The sequence below is a fragment of the Dromaius novaehollandiae genome, chromosome 16, assembly GCF_036370855.1.
Source record: "Dromaius novaehollandiae isolate bDroNov1 chromosome 16, bDroNov1.hap1, whole genome shotgun sequence".
NCBI classification, from domain to species: Eukaryota; Metazoa; Chordata; class Aves; order Casuariiformes; family Dromaiidae; genus Dromaius; species Dromaius novaehollandiae.
In genome coordinates this window covers 20,276,017-20,297,404 of record NC_088113.1, presented here as the reverse complement: position 1 = coordinate 20,297,404, position 21,388 = coordinate 20,276,017, and the positions used below count along the sequence as shown (strand labels likewise).

Sequence of the window (21,388 nt, the reverse complement as noted above, 5' to 3'; positions counted from 1 at the left end):
GTAGGCTTTAAAAGCTGTATATTGCGTTAAAAAAAAAAAAATTTAATCATTTCACAGAAAGGTGATTTAAAAGCAGGAACTCAGTTTGGGGGAAATGCATAAAACTACAGTAGTTAAACATAGACAACTGTAGCACTAATATATATATTTTTGTCCATTGATTCTAAGCCATTTTAAAGTTAAATAAGACTTTCACTTTGGGAAAAGTTTGAGTGAAGTCCTAACTAAATTCTAGCCACCAGGTTGTGGTAGCAAATCCTTGAGCCATTTTGGGAGCGGTTAACCAAAATAAGCTTACTAAGCCATATAATACAGTTCCCCCTCAAGATGTGGGAGATGGGATAAACCAACATACATTTGTGGATTGCTACGTTTGGTCTGGAGACAATGAAAAGTAACGCAGAATGTAGGAGTTAACATGTTAATTTTTCATCTGTATTATGCAGGGATGTCAGTAAATAGAGATGTAGCATCCAGCCTATGTACAGAATATGAACAAGAGCTGGTCTGCGCTAGAAGGCAATGCATTGGACTCTTGGATGCATTGGAGCATAATGAAAAGAGCCGTGAAGATGCAGAGGAGGAAGATGGCTTGCCAGGAGAGGAAAAGGTAATGAAAATAGTCTGGCATAATACTTGCTTTGAAGTGGAAACTGTAGGCTCTAAAATAAAATGAATTTGGCATTAACTTAGAGATACTAGTTCAAGCCCCTTTCAAGAAAAACCCATTATAATCAGCACTAGTAATTGCAAGTTATCATAACTGAGCTTAAACAAAGGATTTCTTTGCCGCCCTTTACTGTATGACCAACAGATATGCACTTGCATTGTGCTTCATAACAGCAGATTTTGTAGCTTCCTGGAAGTTAACAATGTTCTCTGAAGTGCAAAGAGCTCTCAGTAAAGAGGTTGCAAATACGCAATTCTTCTGGGCTGAATGTGTCAGCACTTGGTATGTGAACAGATACTGTATTTAAAAAAAAAAAAAAAAAAAAAAAAAAAAAAAAAAAAGGGAAGGGGGGGGGAAAGGGGTAGAAAAGGCTATGAATTAGTAATCTTATCTGAACCAGAAGACGGTCTGCTATTGTGTTAGGAATAACAAAGCTGCTTTTATGCTGGTTTTCTTTTCTCTCGGATTGGATTTTCTAATACATCACTGACTGGGCTGTGTTCCCCTTGCTTTCCCAAAGTCTCTGTTTGCAGTTAGTTGTTGGTGAAGTAGCTTCCTTACCTGGCTATCGTCAGCAGGGGTGGTTAACTGCTGGCTTGCAGGTTAAGTTTGGCCAACAGCTTGTTCTGTGGACTCCAGGAATGCCTAGAACAAGACAGCTGCAGCACCCCTAAGCAGTTTGGTTAGGGGAAAGATTCATAAGGGGAAGCATGGAGGTATAAGGACTATCTAGGGAATATTTAAAGGGGCCTAGGAGATACGGGTGTAGGGATGTGGGAATGCACAAGCTTGGAGTAAGGGACAAGAATACAGAATATTTAACTTGTGCAGTTGACTGAGAAATCAACTTTGTTTCCCACAGGCAGCCTAACCATGCCATAGTACAGATACCAGAACTTATTCTCTGGAAAGCCTGGCATGTCTCCTGGGACCCACTAACTCAGCCACTGTGTCATGTCAACACAGCACAGCATACTGCTTTTGGACCAGTCAGCTTTTTGTCAAGCCAGATAAACAGATGGTCCTAATGGCTTGACAGTGAGTCAGCTCATGTCCACTTGCTGATGTGACATTACTACTCGTCTGTGGCTTTTAGAGGGCTGTCCGGTCATCCTGTGCTGCACCTAAATTGGTGCCAGGGCTCTGGGGAATGTAGTCTTCAGACACGCAGTGCCTCTGAGGGAGCCACCTTTCGTTCTGCGGTGATGAGCTAATGTTAATAACAGATAGATTTGGACCGATAACATGGTTGGTGTGCTTTTGTATCTTTCCCCACCATCCATCATAGTGTCTCTATTACCAGCTTTTCTTTTATCCAGGATATGCTGAAACCATGTTCCCTAAATACGGAATTTTAGGTGCAGTCATTCTCAAACAATTTGCTGGAAGGAAAAGTGCCCTCTAAGAATACAGGTATTTGCTGTCACAAAGAAAATCTAAGTGTGAGAAGTAAAGTCCCTGAATCCATTCGAAGAATGATTTGACCATTCCCCTTAATCAGTTTTCCTTGTGAGATATACCTTGTGGAAGCACATCTTTCAGAAACGATATGTCTTCTGGATTGTACTATTTAAGATGGTGCCTTTACCTAGCCAGGATTAGGAAGATGCCTCTGACTGGTAGATGCCACAAGTCAGGAAATCAGTTTGATTTACTGCTTGCATTCCAGTTCTTCATTCTGTTACATAGTGTTCAAGTGAAATATATTTAAATGCCCTACATATCTGTACATATCCTGCTTAGACTTGTCTGGAATTCAGTATCCTTGCCATATTAAGAGTTCACTGAAGGCTGTATTTCTGAGTATCAGCAACTGGCTCTACAGACCAGCAAATCTGAAGTCACTGGCTTTGGGTGTTTTGGTTTTTTTGGACTTCTGTTTATTTATTTATTTATTTTGACCCTAGATCTGAAGCTTTATGATCTGAATAGAAGTGCTGAGTAGTCATAGTGGAATGTGAGGGATACCAGTGTATTTCAGTGGTTCCTCTCACAAATAAACAACACTATTCACTAAATACTCTGATCACATGTTTGCCAAGAAATTCTTTTCTTGGGTAAGAGCAAAGTAGTAAATCACTTGATATATCTTCTTTCTCAAGAAGAGTGTAGAAACCAATTGGCAATATGGGGCTATCCCACAGCTTCATCTGTTACTCAGATGGGTGTTTTTAGTAGGGTTGACAGTGGCTTGTGCTAATGTTGGAGACTCTACTGTTAAGCAATTCCACTTCTCTTTGTTTATGCCAACTCATTTCTCTTTTGGGGCTTTTTATATACCCATATTCCCAGTCACTGCAGTGCAAGTGCAATTCTTTGTTACTAGGAATGGGAGATGTTGAAGAGCTTGTCAAATCAGAAATATTTCTACTCCTGTCCCATCTGCCCTGATATTTTCTGCAAGACTGCTTGAGCTTCCTTTCTCAGGACTCAAAGAAATGCCCTGATGTGGGATTTCTTCAGAAGAGAAGTACTTCCAGGGAGGAAAGTGAAGGGGCATGTGGGGAACCACTTGCGCGTATGTTTTCACGCACGCATGGCTCCTCTGAAGCAGTTAAACATTAGTCCAGCTTTGCTTAATCAGGAATCTGTACTCTAAAGACCAGCTTTGTCTTCAATTTCCTCTGTTTTGGTCTCATTTCTTAAATTGTCCAGTAAGTGATCACCTTTGAGAGACAGGTACGTGCCCCAGGCTCTGTTGCAATAACTTAGCTTGATTTGTTTCAATCTGTTGAATTTTATCACAAACAGGGTTAACAAACTTTATTACAGGAAATGACTAAATTAAGTGGAGAATAACTTTGAAAATCATTTTTGGCTTGTTCTCCCCCCCACCCCCAAATCTTTCCAGGCACAACGTCTGTCAACACTGTCCCTTCAGTATGAGAAGAGGTTAACAGATGAGCAGAAAGGAGGAAGGAAGAAAATAAAGCTAGTCAGCAATCCGGTACGTGTTTTCATGCACATATGCCATCCCTTTGAGTATTTATGCCGCAGAATGAAGTAATTTGAATTGGAAATTTCCAGGCAGACAGGTGACTGATGTGGACTGGCAGTGATGCCAATACAATTATATCAACCCCCCCAGTTGTAAATACTCAACTCTGCACGTCTGAAATCTGTCTTGCTGTTTCTCAAATATAGACATTATAGGCAGGGTTAGTAGTCACAGCCAGAGAACATTTCTTTTATCCATCTTGAACGTTATCTCCTCTTGTTCAGGTGTGGTGTGGTGGTGGGGGGTCTTTTTGATTGGCTGTAGAGTCTCAACTAGCGTAGCTGACCCAGTTGTATTTGGGTAGGTGATCACATCCTAACCTTGTATGTGGGTTATTGTTGTGCCTTGTGTTTGCGCCTGTGTGTTTATTGTTGTGCACTGTTTCAAAAGATGATTCAGAAACCACAGGTAATTATGCAGCTAGCTGCGTGACAGTCATGATAAATCGATGAGAATCCCCTGGGTGATGGTGTATGTCAGTAGTTGTCCAAGGTACTGTCCTGGCTGAATACTCTCTCTCTGTCAAAGAGACTCCCAGGCACATGACACCCTAAATTGATAAAGGTAGGCACAGATCCTGAGGCTAATAGTATCCAAGGTATGAGGAAGGGAGTGTGTTCATTGCAGAAGGTTGTTTTTGTTGGGACTTGTTGCTACCTGATGTCACGATGAATCAGCCTAATCCTCAAGGTTTGCATTAAGTTTCATTTATCTTTACAAGCCTTCTCTGAAGAACAGAGCTGTGAAATGAGGCTTGGCTGCCTTCTCTAGGGAACAGTCCTCTGGAGCATTCAGCTTTGCTCAGTAGAGAAGATAATGAATACCATTGCTGCTCTTCCTTGAGGGAATAAATGCTCACAGATGTTAGAGCAATTAATGTTTTAGAAGTAGATATAATAATAATCCGGGGAAATTAATAATAAAGTTGTGACTCGGGATTGCCCCAGTCATACTGTTTTTGTCATTAAGATGTATGACAGGTGTCCGTTGGCTTCTACAATGTGCAAGCAATTGTAATGCACAGTCACTTTCATAAAGGAGGACTTGTTTTGAATCTTTTCAAGCCCCTGCTGCTTGTGATTATAGAAGAAGAATGTTTTCAAATACTAGAGAGTAATCTAGCTTGCATGTGTGCATATTGTCTTCAAGAAATGTCTTAGGGGAACCAAAATACTTAAATGCCTTTCATTCTTTGAATATCCTGCTTCATATACCTATGAAGGTTTTTTCTTTTTAGATAATTGAACATTTCCAGGAGATAGGCCCCATTAGATTTGTTTCTTCCATGGCGCTGAAGTTGTTTTGTTTTTTTTTCAGAAAATTACACATGGATACATGCTTTTTTGGATGATTACCATTACTGCATGGGACACCCTAACATGTTGGCTGAAAGCATTGCATTGTCTTATGTGCAGTCCTTAAGACTTAAGTCCTATTTACTGAAAAGTCTTCCTGTCTTCTCAGCAAACAGATAAGATAGCAGACCTGACTGAGCCAAAGAAGGCCAGGGCTACATCATACATTGCAACAGTGAAGGAAACCCTAAGCCAGGAAAACTATGATCTCTTCTCAAAGGCTCTTCAGCACTACAAGAAAACAGATGACTTCAATACTATGTTATCTCAAATGAGCTCCCTCTTTATAGAGGATCAAAAAAAGCATATCTTGTTGCGAGGTATGATGACTTCTCTGGTATCTGTGTATGACATAGCCTTTGTCTTTTAAAAGGATTTCAGTATTTCACAAGGAAGTGTTTTACCTTTGAAGTACGAATTGATCAGAATGATAATCGTTAACGTTCACCAATTTATATCCCCAGATCATAGAGCAAATGTATTACCAGTCTAGTTATCACACCTTAGTTTGCATAATGATGGGCCTAAGATAAAAAGTTCCATGAAAACTTGTGTTATTTTAAACTTATAAGTATAGCTTATTCCCTGTGATTTAGGAGTTAAGATAAAGAGTGTGGTTATGAGAAGTTGGATATATGCATTCAGATGAGTTCAGTGTTAAGACAGTAAGTGTACAGAATAGCTACATAAATTTTATATTTAAATAATGGTGAGTATAAAGCAAGTGAGCTGGGGCAAACATAGGTGGTTTGCTGATTTAGCTGTTATTTGCCTGGATTTTTAATGAGTGCACTGAGAGGAACTAGACTCCCACCAACATTTTAGCAGTGTTTTCTTTCTGAATTTTCCTTTCCCCCTCAGTTTTGTCAAATTGAGAATGATCAACTTTGAAAAGAGGAAGGGAGCTGGAGCTTAGCTGTTCAGTTAGTGAGAAAGAGAGATGAGAAGCCTGTGAAGAGCAGAGCTGTTGCTGAAAGTCAATACTTTTATTGGCCCTATCAACATTTCTTTTCAGTAGGTGATGCTCCATGATAATAGTGCACGTATTACAACAGGAAAACAGAACAGCTGCAAATCACGTGAAAGAGTGAAGCCTTAGAAGTCTTGGCAGCCTGTGCAAGATTGGTGTATCTTTTGAGGATGACCTCTGCTTGTTGCTTATGTTTTAAAAGTGATGGTAGCAGTATAAAACAATACACTTTAAAATCTGTCTTTTTGTTCTCCATAAGAATTAAAAGAGAAGTCAGTTGTCTGGCTTATTTGAATTCAGCTGCTACTACATTAGAAATAATTTCTGTTTGTGGGAATGTGGAAAAAAGTGGAGCCTCCTTGTGAAAGTCAAAGGGAATCATGAAAGTTGTAAATTTTCTTGTTAAAACAAGTCTTGGAAGCAAACAAACTTTCCTGGATTTTCTTGGTGTGTTTATTTGTTTCTGTGGTTTGGTAGGGGCTTTTTTGCTTCTTTTCAAAATAATTTTGAAAAACTTAAAACATCTGAATCTGGATCTGCTGTTTTCTTTTAGAGAAAGTTTCCTCATAAAGGCACAATAAGATTTGAGCGTAACTTGTTTTCTCGTCTTGTAATTAGCAAGTGAGCAGGAGAAGACGAAGATGAGAGAATTTGAAACTGTCATTGATGATTTGCTGTGCATATGGGCAAATGGACAGATTTTTCTGTGACTCCTTTCAACTAAAAAATCAAAAAGCGAAGCCACTCTTCTTGTAAACTGTTTTAAATTAAGGGATGAGATGCTGTATATAAGTACTTAGTACTAATAGCAGCCACAGTTTGTTTCCCAATATGTTTATCTTACTATATAGATAGTGAAATTTTTGATAAGCAAATTTAAGGAAATAGTTTAAGTCTGGTTTACAAAAGTGACAGACACTTGAAGTCTAAAGTTCATTTGACTTGCAGTGAGATTTAGGCTAGTGGTAGGCAGCCAGTTTACAGTGGAGTAAGATGAGCTGTAAAATAAACAGCAGGTCAGCTGTTATTCTTTGCTACCTGCCTAGATGAATACTTTGACCCCCACAGTTTATTTGAGGTAGCTCACCTTCTTTTTTGCAAGTACCTGTTTCACTGAGAAGTAAAGCTACTTCATATTTACAGTAGAAAAATTACAGTTATAACCTACAGCTATTGCTGGAAGCCCAAACTGTATCCAACTTCTGTGTAGCTTGTAAGTGTGGTTATTGTATAAACTGCTAGATAATGAAATTCTGATTTTAATTTATTTACCTGCACTTTTTTTATTTTCATGTCATCTAACCTAGAAGCCTTGCCATCATAAGTTTCTGTGGAGTTTACCTGTTGTGGACCGATTTTATTTATTTATTTATTTCCCCTCTCTTTAATGAAAGAGTTCTATCAATTTGTTCGACCTCAACATAAAAAGCAATTTGATGAAGCATGTTGTAATCTGACTGGAGTAGGCTGTGGCTACAAACCTGAGCACAGCCTCCTGCGAGAACAGCGAGAGATACTGGCCAACAAAATAGGTGAGAAGCTTATTTCCAGCACTGTTATATCCTTTGATGGACTTTGTCCAGTCACAGAGCAAGACACATCTAATACACATCTAATACATAGAAACACTAGGGTGGAAAGCAATTTTGATTAAGCAAAATTGAACTAGGTAGCTAAGATTCCAAAATACAAAGAAACACTGTGTATAAATATCTGCTCTGCATGATCCTCTTGTTAACTAAGTGAGCTAAGGTGTTCATTATAACGTGTTCATATGGTGTTTGAGTGCTGTATGCATTGGAGCTGGTTATGTAGCACCTCTGATTCTCCTCTCTACTTTAAAAGGTTTTCGGTTAGTTAAATATACCTGCCTTCTCATAAGCATAGACAAATGCTTGAGCATAGTTAGTAAAGATGACATTTTATTTCAAATGGGCTTTTTTAAAGATCTATTTAAATCTTGAATCTAGCCTGTAGATCTGAAAACATTTGTGTGTATTCCTCTGTCTTCCTTGCTACCCACATAGTGCCACCAGAATTGTGAAAAGAGGGTAATCATGTCATCGTACAGCTTGTGAAGTCTTTGAAATGCTGGAACAATAGATTATAAAAAAGCAGGGTCTTGGCTCATCCTCTCTTACCAGAGAAATGCATCTGCATCTTGAAGTAGAGTGACACACTTTGAAAAGCATCATTCTGTGTTTATTCTTCTCCAAGTTCACTGTTAATGGACTGGTTTGATTTAACAGCAGAAAAACAGAGCCAGCAGAAAACAACATTCTCAGAGGACTCATGCACTCAGCTAAACCCTGGGCTCCACTTGAACAAGGGAGGATTCCACTTAACAACAGGACTGAATAGCGCAGGTACACTTCATGTTAAATAAAAGCATAATTCCAAGTTAATATGTATTATGTTTTATTGTGTCACTTACTGTAAATTCTCCTGGTAGGGACCAATGTTTTCTGCATTCACATAGCACAAGTGTCTCGCTATCTGTGAGTAAGAGTGCTAATTCAGAATTTTCAGCAAGGATTGTACAAAATGAAACACAAAAGCCAATTACTTAAATCAAGTTGGATATGAAAATACAACTGACTAAAGCTAGCAGTTTGCATTAGAGACTGACCTAGTACTCCTCAGTGAGGGCAAAGGTGGTCCGAGCACAAGGCTGCTGGACTGTGGCCAGGGTTTCATGAGAGAGAGCAATTTAGGGAAGGTAATTCTAAGTGAAGTCAGTATAGTTTCAGGTATGAAGAAGAAAACTGTCTCTGTTTTCAGTATTGTATGTGATCCTCATGAGGAAAAGCTGCTTCTTCCAGAAACCTGGACTAGTAAATATGTTTTCATAGTTGTACATGATTTGTGCATGCATCCTCTAATCTCATATGGTCCAGTATTTACCTCTGAAAATCAAAGGTCCAGTTCTGATTTGATTGCAGATATTCCTGAGAACACCTAGGATTTTTTTCTGTTTATTTCTCACAAAGAAACAGGTAGGGTAGTTATTACTTTCAGTTCATTTAATTTTAATTCATATGAATCATTTCTTTGTTTTAATTTTCTTGAGTGACTTTTACCTATGAGCAAGGGTTATAGCAGCTTAGATTTACCTTTCTTTAAGGAGTAAAGAATGGTCAAAAGCTAACCTTTTCTTTAAAAAGAAAAAAAAGCTGCTAGTGTTTCTTGGAAGTCTTTAAAAGCTTTTCATATATGAAGCCATGCTGTTTCTTTAGTTTTATTTTCCTGTTTTGTTCTGTATTTTAAGAACATTTGGATAAAGCAGGATCTTTGGAAATTTTTTTGTCTTGAGGCCCATGAGATTGATACGGAAGATACTGATTATAAAATTCACACCATCTTTCTCCCCTTTCAGGACAGGAACCTGGTCCATCTTTTCAAAGTAGTTTATTATCTTAGGTGAAGAATAGAGGTCTAAGCACTAACAGATGTGGCTAGTTAATTTAAATTCAATTTCCTGTAATATACTTAATCCATATTTGCACTCTTTAATATGCAAACAAGAACTTTTTTTAAGAGAAAAAACGGATCAGTCAGAGACTACCATTCTGAACTGAAGTCCTCTTGGAGGTTAGCAGGATGTTCTTAGTTACTCCTACCTTCGTTGCTTTTGTATTATTTTGTCTATTATTTCAGATTAGTTATTCTCATTTGACTTTATGCTTTCCTGTCTGAAAAAAGAATGCCCTTTCTCTTTTAGTAATAAGGGATGATAAATCTACTCTTTAAATTCAATCTCACAGTTTACTTACCCATGGCAGGCCAGCATAGTTGATTGAGCCATCTGTTTATAATGCTTCTACTTCTTCAAAGAAGTGCAGCATAAAACTTTATTTATTGCTGACCTCCATGCACAAGTGGTGTTTGTGTCACCTTTTTCTCATTCCTCAGTGACCATTTGGCAAAAAAATAAAAATAAAAAAAAAAAATTAAAAAAAAAATGCCAGAAGGGTTCTGCAGAATTTGTTCAGTTGCCATTGGCAGGAGCAGGTCTTGGCTCTACCCAAGGTCATGTCAGAGGGACGTATTTGGCTGCACAGGCAGTGCTGGCATTACTGCTTTGAAATAGCTCAGGAACCTCCTTCTCAATGAAGAATAATGGATAGAAAGGGCTGACGTATGTGTTCCTTTCCAAGGGCTGCTCATGTGTATTTTGTCTCTCAGGGAAAAATCCCAGCCAAGCTCCAAAGAAAGATGCTGAAAAAGCTTCAAGCTCTAGGAGAGAAGATTGCCACCAGATCCTGAGAGCTACCTATCTCAAGGATGTGAAAAAGGCTTTGAACCAAAGCTCTTACAACCGTTTCTATGAAGCATTGTTATCTTACAAGAAGACAGATAACTATGATACTATGGTATCAGTGATAGCAGCCCTCACCACTGAGAGGCCAGAAGACTTTCATCTCCTACAAAGTAAGGGACATTTTTAAATGCTTTTTATTTAATCGAAAAGAAGATATAGGTGCTGTGATCTCTTGTGAGCAGTGACTTCACACTGGTTATTCGCAGTTAGTTTGCAAACTCTCCACTTTTTTGGATAAACTTTTAGCATTGGCAAAATTTTTGTACCTCTCCCATCTTTTTGTTTAGCAAGCCAGATAGGTGGAACTAGCTGCAGGAAAGCTGTAGTAAATGAATGTCATCTGAGAGTGAAAAATGGCAAGGTTATAAGATATTACTTCTGCATGTTCAGTTTAGGAATTGTCCGTTTAAAAAAAGAAAAAAGAAAAAAAAAAGAAAAAAGAAAAGAAAAAAGAAAACCAAAAAACCAAACCCTTAAAACTGAGATAAGACCTCAGTAATTCCAGTCCTGACCTTCAGTCAAGCTAACTTCAGTCAAATGATTCCATTACCTCTTTTTTCTCAGTTACTGAAAGCGATTGCTCTTTAGAAAAGCCAACGATGACTATTATCCTGACAACAGCACTGACTGTAGATTGCTATGCTGCTGCTAAGCTCTTTGGTCCCTTTCAGATTCCGGTGATAAGCATTCGTACTTTTGGTTCACTATTTTTCTATAGAACTTTACACAGGAATAGTTATGGAACTGTGTCATGATTTAATATCCTTGTCATTCATATAAGTTTGAAATTTCTAAATGATTATTAACAAACCCATGAAGGAAGAAAACAAATACAAGGATTTAGAAAGCTACAAGTGCTTAAAATTTGAGGTTAGGTTTTGTCTTTTCGTTTAAAAAAGGCAGGGGGGGATTTCATCCTGGACTTGATTGCCTTGATGGAGACATCTCTTAATGTTACGTCAGATGTCATAGTCTCACCAGACTTTTAGAAAATAATTTTTTGTGGTGTGTAAACTAGTCAAATTAGTCTTGACACAGTGAAGAATGAGAGGGAAATGAACTACGTGGCACTGAGAGTCATAATCTTCTCCGAAGCATTTTTTTCTTACAAATAGAGAGTTGGTATCTTTAGGGAGCAAATGTTTTCACCTCAGAGGACTCCACTGTAGAATTGTCCATGCTTGCCAATAAATCATACTGGGGATTTCTTAGAGTTTCTGTGCATACGTTTTGAATCCTCAACCAACCAGACAGTAATGAGAGACTTCTTTTTTTGAGAAAGTCTTTTCAGGTATTGTGTGTGCTTGATTTAGCTAGATCAATTGTCTGCTGAAGTGCTGGATCAGATATTTGTGGTTGTTGTAGAGAGTGGAAGAACTTCCAGGTAAGTTGGCAATTTCCAATACCAAATACTCACCTGTCTTCTGGAAAGGAAAACCCCTTAAGTATAAAATCAATAAAAACATCAAATGTTCCACCATGATGAAGATATTCTAAAGACTACAGCTGATGTTACTCAGCTCCCAAAGCAACAAGTATCCTGTTGTCAGGCATTTATTTTCCTATGTATTTGACTGTATTTTCTTTTGGACAGGGTTTTACATGTTTGTGCGCCCTCATCACAGAGAGCAGTTCAGACAGATGTGTAAAGATTTGACTGGGATGGTCTGCGGCGAGGGAGAGAAGAAAGTGCATCACCAGGTGCAAGACGAAGGGAGCACTGGCTCCAGTTTGGAGAACTGGTGCACCAAAGCAGAAGACAGCAAAGTTCAGATGAAAGTTCCCAGCCACATACAAGGTCAGGAATGAACACTTCTCTGGAGTTTAAAATTTTACTAGTTTCATGGGTAGGGTCCAAGAGCCTTAGTTGTAGTCTCAGTTGTCTGACCTCCCTGCTCTAGACTGTGTAAAGGAAGGCCAAAACAATTGGTCCTGTCCAAATAGCATAAAAAATGAGTATAAGACAGAAGGCAATGGGTAGATACAGATAGGGAAGTGCAAGGGTACAGGAAGAAAATCAGTTACAGTGCAGTTTTCTTTAAAATGTGAAATGGGTTATGGCTGAAGGCAGATTTTTTGCACATAAGGGGCTGGAAGAGTGGATCAAGACCAACTGTGTCTAGGAATAATTTACCACAGAACTATTTCAATGTAAAAGTTCCCTCTCAATAATAATGTGTGTTAATAGCAGAAACTTCTGTTATCAGTGTGGCTTAAGAAAATAGTTACTCAAATTGTGTATGTGGGTTCTTTGTGTTTTTTGGGGTTTTCTTATATTCAGTGAAGACTCTTTGCAAAATGCACTTAGCCGTAGGTTCCAGTGAGTTATGTAGTGTGTTCTTTGTTGCACTGTATTGTATGGTGTTTTTTTATGATCACACGCAGTTGCTTCCAAGAGTGAGATGCCAGAGAAAATTCAAAGGAAGATTTCCTCCTTCTGCTTTAGCCGAGAAAGCAAACTTGAATTGCCAAAGATGGAAGTATCAAAAGGAACCAGTAACATGAGAGCACCCACAAGCTCTGGAGCTGTGCCCATCTTCCCCCTACAGATGGAGCCAGAGTCTGGTAGGTATAGGTGAGATTTTTGGATGCAAATCTCTAATTCTCAGGAATAGGATAACTTACAGAAAACTAAAATTATGTTGCTATAATGATTAGCGTGGTATGCTAACTGGAATTTGTACTTTCTGCTAATTGCATCTAGTCTGTCAAAATACTGCATTTTCTCAATCATGATGATGTAATGGTTTCCTGAGAACTTAGAGATTTTTTTTTCTTGTCATTTTCCTCGTAAAGCAAGGGTGTAATCTCAATTTCTGAATGGGGATCTGAAGCATAGAGATCGAGTGAGGTCATATGAAAGAAATAATACAACAGAGACTTCTTAAAATTCACTGCATGCACTCTTGGTCATTGTTTTCTGTAGTGCGCTAGAAGCATATATGTGTGAACAATTCACAGGTTGTTACTGGAATTTAGTCATTCTCCTCTCCCTCTCTCTCTCTCTTTCTCCCTCTCACTCTCACTAGGAAGATTCTACTGCTCTAACTGCAAATCTGAGGATGATGTGCCTTTTAAATGTCCATTATGTGCCTTCACTTGCTGCAAAACATGTTGGGAGCAGTTCTTAAAGGTTATCTTGTTTATTGATTTCAGTTTTGCCTGAAACTGCTAGTGAATTTTGTGCTTTTGAAGAGAACCTTGTGGACAGCCCTGGAAATGGCATTCCTCTCTTTAGACAAAAAAACCACACAAATCATGATGAAAGGTTTATCACCTGAGCATCTCCTCTGTCATTTCCATGCTCTTCAGTTTGACTGAAGGCAGACTCCTGCCTTATGCTGTGGTTTGGACATAAGTGCAGCTCCTTCTGAGCTGTTTCCAGATGTTTTCTCTTCCAGAGTGATTCAGGCAGCGGGCTAGACATCAACTGGAAAAAGATTCTTTTGTACATCTGAATCTTTGTTTAAATATATTTTTCTTTGCCTAGTTCCATTATTTTTCCCATGTAAAAACCTCCTGTAAGGCACTATCATGAGATAAGGCAAACTTATGCTCAAATATCTGCCATTGTTATCCTGTCCTCTAGTCTTCCTGGCTGAGTAGGTTGTTGGTTGAAGTTGCAATCCTTTAGGTAAGAGGATGTAAGTGATGCCTCAGTGCATATGTTTGGCAGCATCTTGCACAACACTTCATTCCCTACTCTTGTTTTGTCCTGGAGCCCAATCAGTGACCAGTTATCAGTCATCTGTGACCCTGGGCATGAAAGTATAACACAAGAGTGTTGAGTGGTTTCATAGGTAATGAAGAGGGCTATTAGTCAGTAGAGCTCAGGCAGCTACAAAAACAGTAGAGAAGGAAGAGAAATTTCTCCTATCTTTGAACCTACAAGCAAGTATGCAATAAACAGTCATTCCATGTTCCAGAGAAAGGTCTGTTTCTCAGGAAGAGGACACTGAAGTATGTCAACGAAGTGTAGAAAATAAACAGTATACTGAAATTCATACTTCCTGTCAACCCAAATAAAATACAATAATCAAGATGGACTTGGTCCAATAGAAGCATAGAAAGAATACAGGAAAATACAAGAATACCAAAGGAAAGCATCTCATGTTTGCTGCACATTGTGCAACCAAACTAGTTGCCTTGAATGGCCATTTCTACTGAATACTCAATTGTTCCTTTTATGACAAAGTATCATTGGGCTGTCAAGCTATCTTGGATCTCAGAAGCATTCAGCAGATTCTTTCCTGAACTGAAGGCCTTTAAGTTTCACCTTTAAAAATGAGTTTACCTCCACTTTCCCATCCACGAGTGCCATTATCACAACTAATGACATTTCTACAAGCAGCCCAATACTTCTAGTTTTGGTCTTCTTTCTTTTTCTTGATTTTGCTAAAGATGTATATTAAGGTTCCAAGACTGAGAAAGATGAATCAACATCTGCTCTTTCGTGGACAACATGTTCCACTTCAGAGAAGACTCTACTTCAGGGAACAATCATGCCAAGAATTTTATTAGCATGTGTTTATAATCTCTGGTACTGAAGAGTAAAGCTGACTGAGGAATAGAATTAAAGCTCTGGAGGGTTTAATGATTAGGTATGCGTTCATAATCCCACAGGGAAATTTTTGTATTATCTCAGCCCGTAAAAATTTGCTCTGTAAATCTCTAAGCATGAACTCTCCTTTTTTGCCAGTAAGATATAGCTTGTAATTATTTTTGCCAATTTAAGGATTCACAGAAATAGAACTGTTGTATACTGAGTAATTGTACTGGCCTGTATTGTGTTTTTCATCTTGAAGTTAGTAATTTTGAGGTCTGGATTCATCTTAATCCCCAAGTTAATTTGCCTTTTCATAGCTCATAAACAAATTGCAGAACCTGCTCAGCCTTCTTTTTTTTTTTTTAATCACTTTTCTTTGTGATTGTACATCTTTTAGACTGGAGGGGTTAAAGCAGTTTTGATTTGCTAGATTAGTCTTATTTCAAAAAGCCAGTATAAAATCTTATTTTGGGAAACTGGTCAGTCCCCATCGATGTCATTCATTATTAATGACTTCCACATTTGCTGCATCACCTGAATAATCTTGCAAGTTACAATGAAACTTGACCCCACGTTTTGCCAGCTGAAGTCAGGGGCAAGAAAATACCTGTTTTCCTTAGCAAGATGAAGTATGCTTTGTGGTAGCATACTACAGCCCTTTGGGCAGATACTCTTATAAAGATCAAAAAAGACAAACAGTTTGAAGCAAATCATAAGAACATAACAGCAGACATACTGAGTTAGATGAAAGCCATCCAGCCCAGCATCCTGTCTCTTGATAGTGGCCAAAAGAGGGTGCCTAGGAAAGAATCTAACATCATGGCAAGCATGGGTGATGATTCTTCCAAGTAATCTCTTGGTCCCGAAACCCATCTGCAGCACAAGAATTTCCTGAGCCAAAAAGAAGATCAGTCCATGTTCCTCAAACCTAGAGGAACCATCTCCTAATAATTCCATCCTCATTCCTGTTCATGTCTTGGTTTGTTGACTTCATTCCTAACAACTGTTGGATTTTGTGACAGAGGCAACCTCATCAACAGGAAATGAGCAACCATGCATTTGTGGTGTCTATGCTCTGAACTCTCATCAGATAGTATTGGCGTTTGTCACCACTGACTAGGCTGGATTTGAAGATTTATCTTTGTTCTTTGACAGCAAGTTACTCACTGTGTTTCTTCAGCTCGGATTCAGTTTCATATATGTTGTCTTATTAAGGAAGTGACTAACAGGCCATTATTCAAAATGCAATTACTTGCTTTTGCAAATTGTGATGTCCTTTCCAATTTGATATTTTATTGTGACAGCTTACTGTTGGGGGAAGTCAGTGAATAATTTTGAAATACTTGGGAAACTTTTCCAGGACCAGAACCCCCATGCAACTGAGGGGTTTTAGAGGGGTTAGTGATGGTGCGAGTTGGGTGATGTTCAGTACATTTGGTGAAACTTTGCGGAGTATGCCAGCCTATGCTGCTTCTGTTTTTAACTTTCAGTGCAGAGGCCTGTTGCTGCTTTTTAGTGTTGAAATGTATCATTTATTCGTGCTCTTCTTCCAGATATTCCAGAGAAACTGTTGGTTGTTCCTATTTGTGCCATCTGTAACATGGGCAAATAATCACTGATGCCGGTGCTGTTCTTCCAGTAAACATTTCAGCCTATTGAGCTGGCAATACAAACTTTCTCACAGAGATTAAATTTCTTTTGTACCATCTCACTTTTGAAATAAGCAAAGCATTTTAGCTTGACCAGTAGCTGTTCTTAAGAATAAACATAGAATTAGCTAGAATTAATTTGTAGCCTGCTTTGTCCCTGACTAGACACTAAGCCCTTCAAAGAGCATTGCCCTTTCAGAGTATAAAAAGAATGATTGGGGTTCAGCTGGGGGTCAAATGGCTAAAGACCAGACTTGTTAAATTTAGGATTAATGAGGAAGGAAACTGAAACCTGATGGAGGAAATGGCTGCCTCATGCACCCAGTCTTTGCTGTTCACCTCTTAGAAAGGTGTGCAGTGGTGTGAGGAACTGCACGTACCTTGTTCCTCTACAAAAATCTTGGTCATGGCCACGTGTATCGCTGATGTCCGTGTATCTCCAGCAGATCACTTCCTTCTGATCTGTGCAGGAGGAAGAAGGAGTTCAGGGAACTCATCTGTGATCTTACGGGATTTTACTAATAACACATACCTCTATACTTCACAACAGCTCTTGCAGGCTCTGCATTTCCTCGTTCCTGTATTTTTAGCCTTCCAGAAATATAGCTGTAATTCACCTGAGGCAACTGCTCTAAAGTTTGTTACCACTTTGCTGGGAGGCTTTCTTTTTCCTCATTTCATTACTAGCCATTAAATAAGTGACTGCACAGTAACACTGCATTTAAAAATAGTTATATCATCTTGGGGACTGTCAAATGGCTAGCATGGCTCATATTTCATATTGGATGGTTGCAAACTTAATAGAGAAATTTAATATATATTCTATGTATTTTGTTCATTTACTTTTATAGATGATGAAGAAATGCCCAGAATGCCAAAGTGATGTGAAAAAGAAGCAATTAATCCAAGTTTTCTTCTGGTCTTAATGTCACCGAGAGAAAGGGCAAATACTTCATATCAGCAGAAAAATATTATTGGACTCTGACTCTCAGACTGAAAGGAAACAGGATAGAGGTTCATTTAAATGAACCCAGGCTCTGGACTGCATGCTGTGCACCATAACTTCACAGAACATTTTCTGCTACAAGGCTTCTTCCTTCCTCACTGGCAGGAGACAAAGCAGTATTGTCCTCAGTTAGAACTAAGCAGTTTAATTTTGTATTTATTTTAGCCTGTAAATTCTGTAGTGACTTCTTTTAGGCTGAAATTTTATATCCTGAGGCAGCTGTTGTTAATTGTCCCCTTCAGGTAATAGCAGATCCTGGAAGAACCCTAGGAACAGTACTACAGTGGAACTGAGCTGGCTGAATAAAGAGGCCAGAAACCCCATCCTTACTGAACTGGTGTTCCTGGAAGAAATGATTCACGTTCTGTTGGTGTTTGGCAGTCGCTGCTGTTTCCAATAGCATAAGATACTGAAAGACTGATTTTTTTTTTTTTTCTTTTCTTTTGAGCAAATTCCAGTGGTTGGATAGTGATCAGAGACAATCCCTTGTGACTGCTTTGTACCCCAAATCTTGATTCCTTCCATAATACTGGGATTTTGAAAACATGCTTCTAAGGAGGGTTTATTTTCTGCTCAGCACTGATATTCCTATTGTGCCTGAGTTATCTTTATTTCTTTTTTTTCCCCCCAAGTAGAGAAAGGAACTAATTCATTTTAATCTTCAAAATAAATCAAGTTGGATTGGGGAGGGGCAGGAGTACTTCATATTTCCACTCTCTGTGAGTAGTGAGTATTAATATTTTGTTAACTTAAGAAATTGTATCAATTTTAAATCTTTAATGGCTACTATAAATTAAGCTATAAGTAAAACTGTTTTTTATGTCTAAATTAGGTTGTATTTGAATTTTTTGTTTGTTTTTTCCCACTGGATATAAATAAATTGGTGTTGCTAATTAGTCTTATGGCTCCTGTGGTAAAGGAACCACTTGATATATCATTTGTTTTCAGGATTTTCTGGGAAAAATACTCTTTAATTATTTTTGAGAGTCTCCCCCCAGTGTATAGGTGGATTTCAGGCCAGTGGAATTTTGGCAAGTTTTGTATTTGTTTTTGCTATCTCAAAAAGGGAAAGGTGAGCAGTATTCTAACAAATTTTCAAAGATTCTTCCCCCCAGTTACATAATTCAAAACTAGTGTTTTTTAAAATTTTGTAGTTGCTAGGCCTTTTGTCCTCAATGATATATTTATTTATTTATTTTCCAATTAGAATCCACTTACTTAAACTACATAGTAGTGTGATATTATGCTTCTCATGCATTAAAATGTGGACTAATGCATGTATTCAAGGCTGGGTTCATATACATTCAGGCTATATAAAGAACAGGAAAAGTAGTGTTCTTAAATGACAGTGAAACAGAAACTTTGCTTACTTTAAATAATAATTAGAAATAATGAAGATTTTGACAGGCTTGATGGTCATTTGGGACTAGAATATATTCTGACATGTTTGAAGTTGTGGATGAATTATACCTGCTATTTATCTGCATATCTGTACTCAAATGCAAATTTAATAACTGACCTGTGGAGTAGGTACTCTTCAGCAATTTTTTTTAAACCTGTACTGCTATTTTGTTTTCCATTATTTTCCAGGAAATGGAATATTACATTGAAGACAGAAGCTAGTTAAATTTCACTTTTTAAGTTTTCCTCTATTTAAAAAGAAAAGAAATTGTGTTTAATCAGCAATAGAATCTGACTGTTTAAAATACATGCTTATTTAGTTTATTATTTCAGTGCACTGTTGGTGTTCATTTGGATCCTGGAAACATGGACAAATATGCAGAGAGAGCTCTAGATATTCCAAATATGCATGGGAAAATTTTAGAAAATTTAACTCACAGGATTTATGTGTGTCCTGTGAGTTAAGCTGTGTGCGTGCACACAAAGGCTATATGTTGCTGGACTAAAAATACGCAGAAAAGATGAAATACAGCCAAGTTCCCAAAACAAAGCAACTCCATACCTAAAATATAGTTAGTTCTCTTTGTTGGTAAAAGATTTTTTGTTGAGATTGCACCTTCGCAAGTGGTGCTCTGAATGGTCTTTTTAATCATTAGTTCTCTTTTCCTTTTTTAACAAGTATAGCAGTTACTATTGCATTGTAGAAGTAAAAAAATGCTTTCGGGGAAAGCGGATGAGGCTGCTGCTGCTGTTTTGCACTCTCTCAGCAGCTTTGGGGTGATCTGAGTTCCCCGTGTAAGCCTCACAACTGCTTCTGCACAGTTCCCAGCAACTTCTTTTGGATTCTTGCTTTGAATTCTCTGTATTGCTCAAGGCCTGGGCAAGTACTGGGACAGGAAGTCTAAGAAATGAGGGAACAGTAAATAATACAAAGTTATTTAGTAGTAAGATAGCTTAGTACCTTGCCTGCTCTATAAAGACCTCTCCTCCGGAAGAAGTGCAGCTTGCTCCTTTTACCACTGGAGGGAAGTCACAACCCAGGACAGCATGTGAGTTTTCATTTGTGGCATTAGCCTTGAGTGTCTTCAGAGAGCAAGTGAAATGATGGCTTTGCTTACATTTGCCTAATGGAAATTACATGCTATGGACTTCCAAACCACTGTAGGATCCAGCAAGTGCTCGGCAAAGACCGACCGAAATAAAAGGTACGTGTGATCTGCTAGAACAAAAAGTATGATTTTAACACCACCACCCCAACTAGGATAGTTCTCTAGCCATGCGCCCTTTCCTTGCCACCAGACTTGGTTTAGTCTGGCAGGCTGTTCCTACTTGGGAATGCTCCGTTGCCATTGAGATGGGGCAGAGGAGCTATATTAAATACACGCCAGTGCCTTCAGGAGATTCACATGCTTGTTCTTTTAATCTTCAGCAGTCGGATCATGTAGGCAGGTAACATCTGATCCAATAAATCTCTTCAACTACATTAGCTGAGTCCACCGTAACAAACTCTGAAACATTTCCATGCTCCTACCGATGAATCTGCTGATTGCCTTTGGAATCAATCTGGTTTTGTTGCTGCTTTTTTGTGTAGTGGGAATTGTGCTGCCCCAAGTTTGGAAGTCTTCTCTTTAGCAGCATGGATGAATGCCAGCAAGTATACTTACAGTGTGAGCTCAACCAGCCAAGAGCTTGTCCTTGTCTGCATCTTATCTGCATATGATTTAGTTCTAGCTTTAACAGGTCTTTCAACCTGTCATTCCTGGCCCAGGTGTGAAGAGGCTTACTAGGAAAGTTATGCCTGTGAATCTGGGAGAGGGGGAGCAAGTTGGTTTTTGTAGTAGTGTCCTTAACCAGGTTAAACTGTAAACCCAGAGGAACTCCTGTTGTGACAGAAGACAATTCTGAACTTGAGGTTAGGTGTCACCCTTGGAGATCACTTGGCGTCACTACCTAATAACCCTATTAACTGTTAAAGAGTGAGGGATTATGCAGGGGCTGCCACGGCACACGGCTCTGGTTTGTGGCAGGCTCCCTGCAGGGTTGTCATCTGACCTGGGATCAGACCTCTAGCCCTTCTCCTTCCCATTTCTTCCACTTTTCTGATGAATAGTTGAGAAAAATATTCACTGACTGCTCCCAGCAGCAGGTTGCTCAAGGATCTCTTATCACAAAGGACTGTACACGCACTTCCACCCTCCCTGTTTTCTAAAGAAATGTTCAGAGGCTTTTATGTCATTCTGAATCTTTTCCTTACCCTGGTATGTTCCTCCTAAATGTGTTTAGAGTACCTTAGGAAGGAGCATTTCAATGGAAAAGTATGTTGTGTTTCTCATTTGAGTCTGAAGAGACCATCACTTAGGAGAGACTTTTGTGATCAGAGTTAACATGCAGCTCATCCAGGATGGGAGGCTTGTTTTCATTCTTTGCCTCTTGTCTGAAGTTGTGCTGACGTTATTGCTGGTCGCACATATG

At 38.7% G+C, this 21,388-nt stretch overlaps 1 protein-coding gene across 3 annotated transcripts in view; it reads left to right on the top strand.

The window, feature by feature from the left end:
• Window positions 1–18,412, top strand: part of RTEL1 (regulator of telomere elongation helicase 1) — a 51,815-nt gene extending 33,403 nt beyond the window's left edge. The window contains exons 27-36 of one of the 3 annotated variants that reach the window (XM_064521657.1): window positions 447–610; window positions 3,522–3,617; window positions 5,133–5,343; window positions 7,388–7,525; window positions 8,246–8,359; window positions 10,179–10,424; window positions 11,909–12,112; window positions 12,700–12,879; window positions 13,344–13,447; window positions 17,361–18,412. In XM_064521657.1, the coding sequence (XP_064377727.1) occupies window positions 447–610; window positions 3,522–3,617; window positions 5,133–5,343; window positions 7,388–7,525; window positions 8,246–8,359; window positions 10,179–10,424; window positions 11,909–12,112; window positions 12,700–12,879; window positions 13,344–13,447; window positions 17,361–17,435 (1,532 nt within the window). In that variant the 3' untranslated portion in view covers window positions 17,436–18,412. Of the gene's footprint in view, window positions 1–446; window positions 611–3,521; window positions 3,618–5,132; window positions 5,344–7,387; window positions 7,526–8,242; window positions 8,360–10,178; window positions 10,425–11,908; window positions 12,113–12,699; window positions 12,880–13,343; window positions 13,448–17,360 lie in introns of all 3 variants that reach the window. The other 2 variants (XM_064521656.1, XM_064521658.1) reach the window with 2 other exon arrangements.
• The last annotated feature ends 2,976 nt before the right edge of the window (window positions 18,413–21,388 follow it).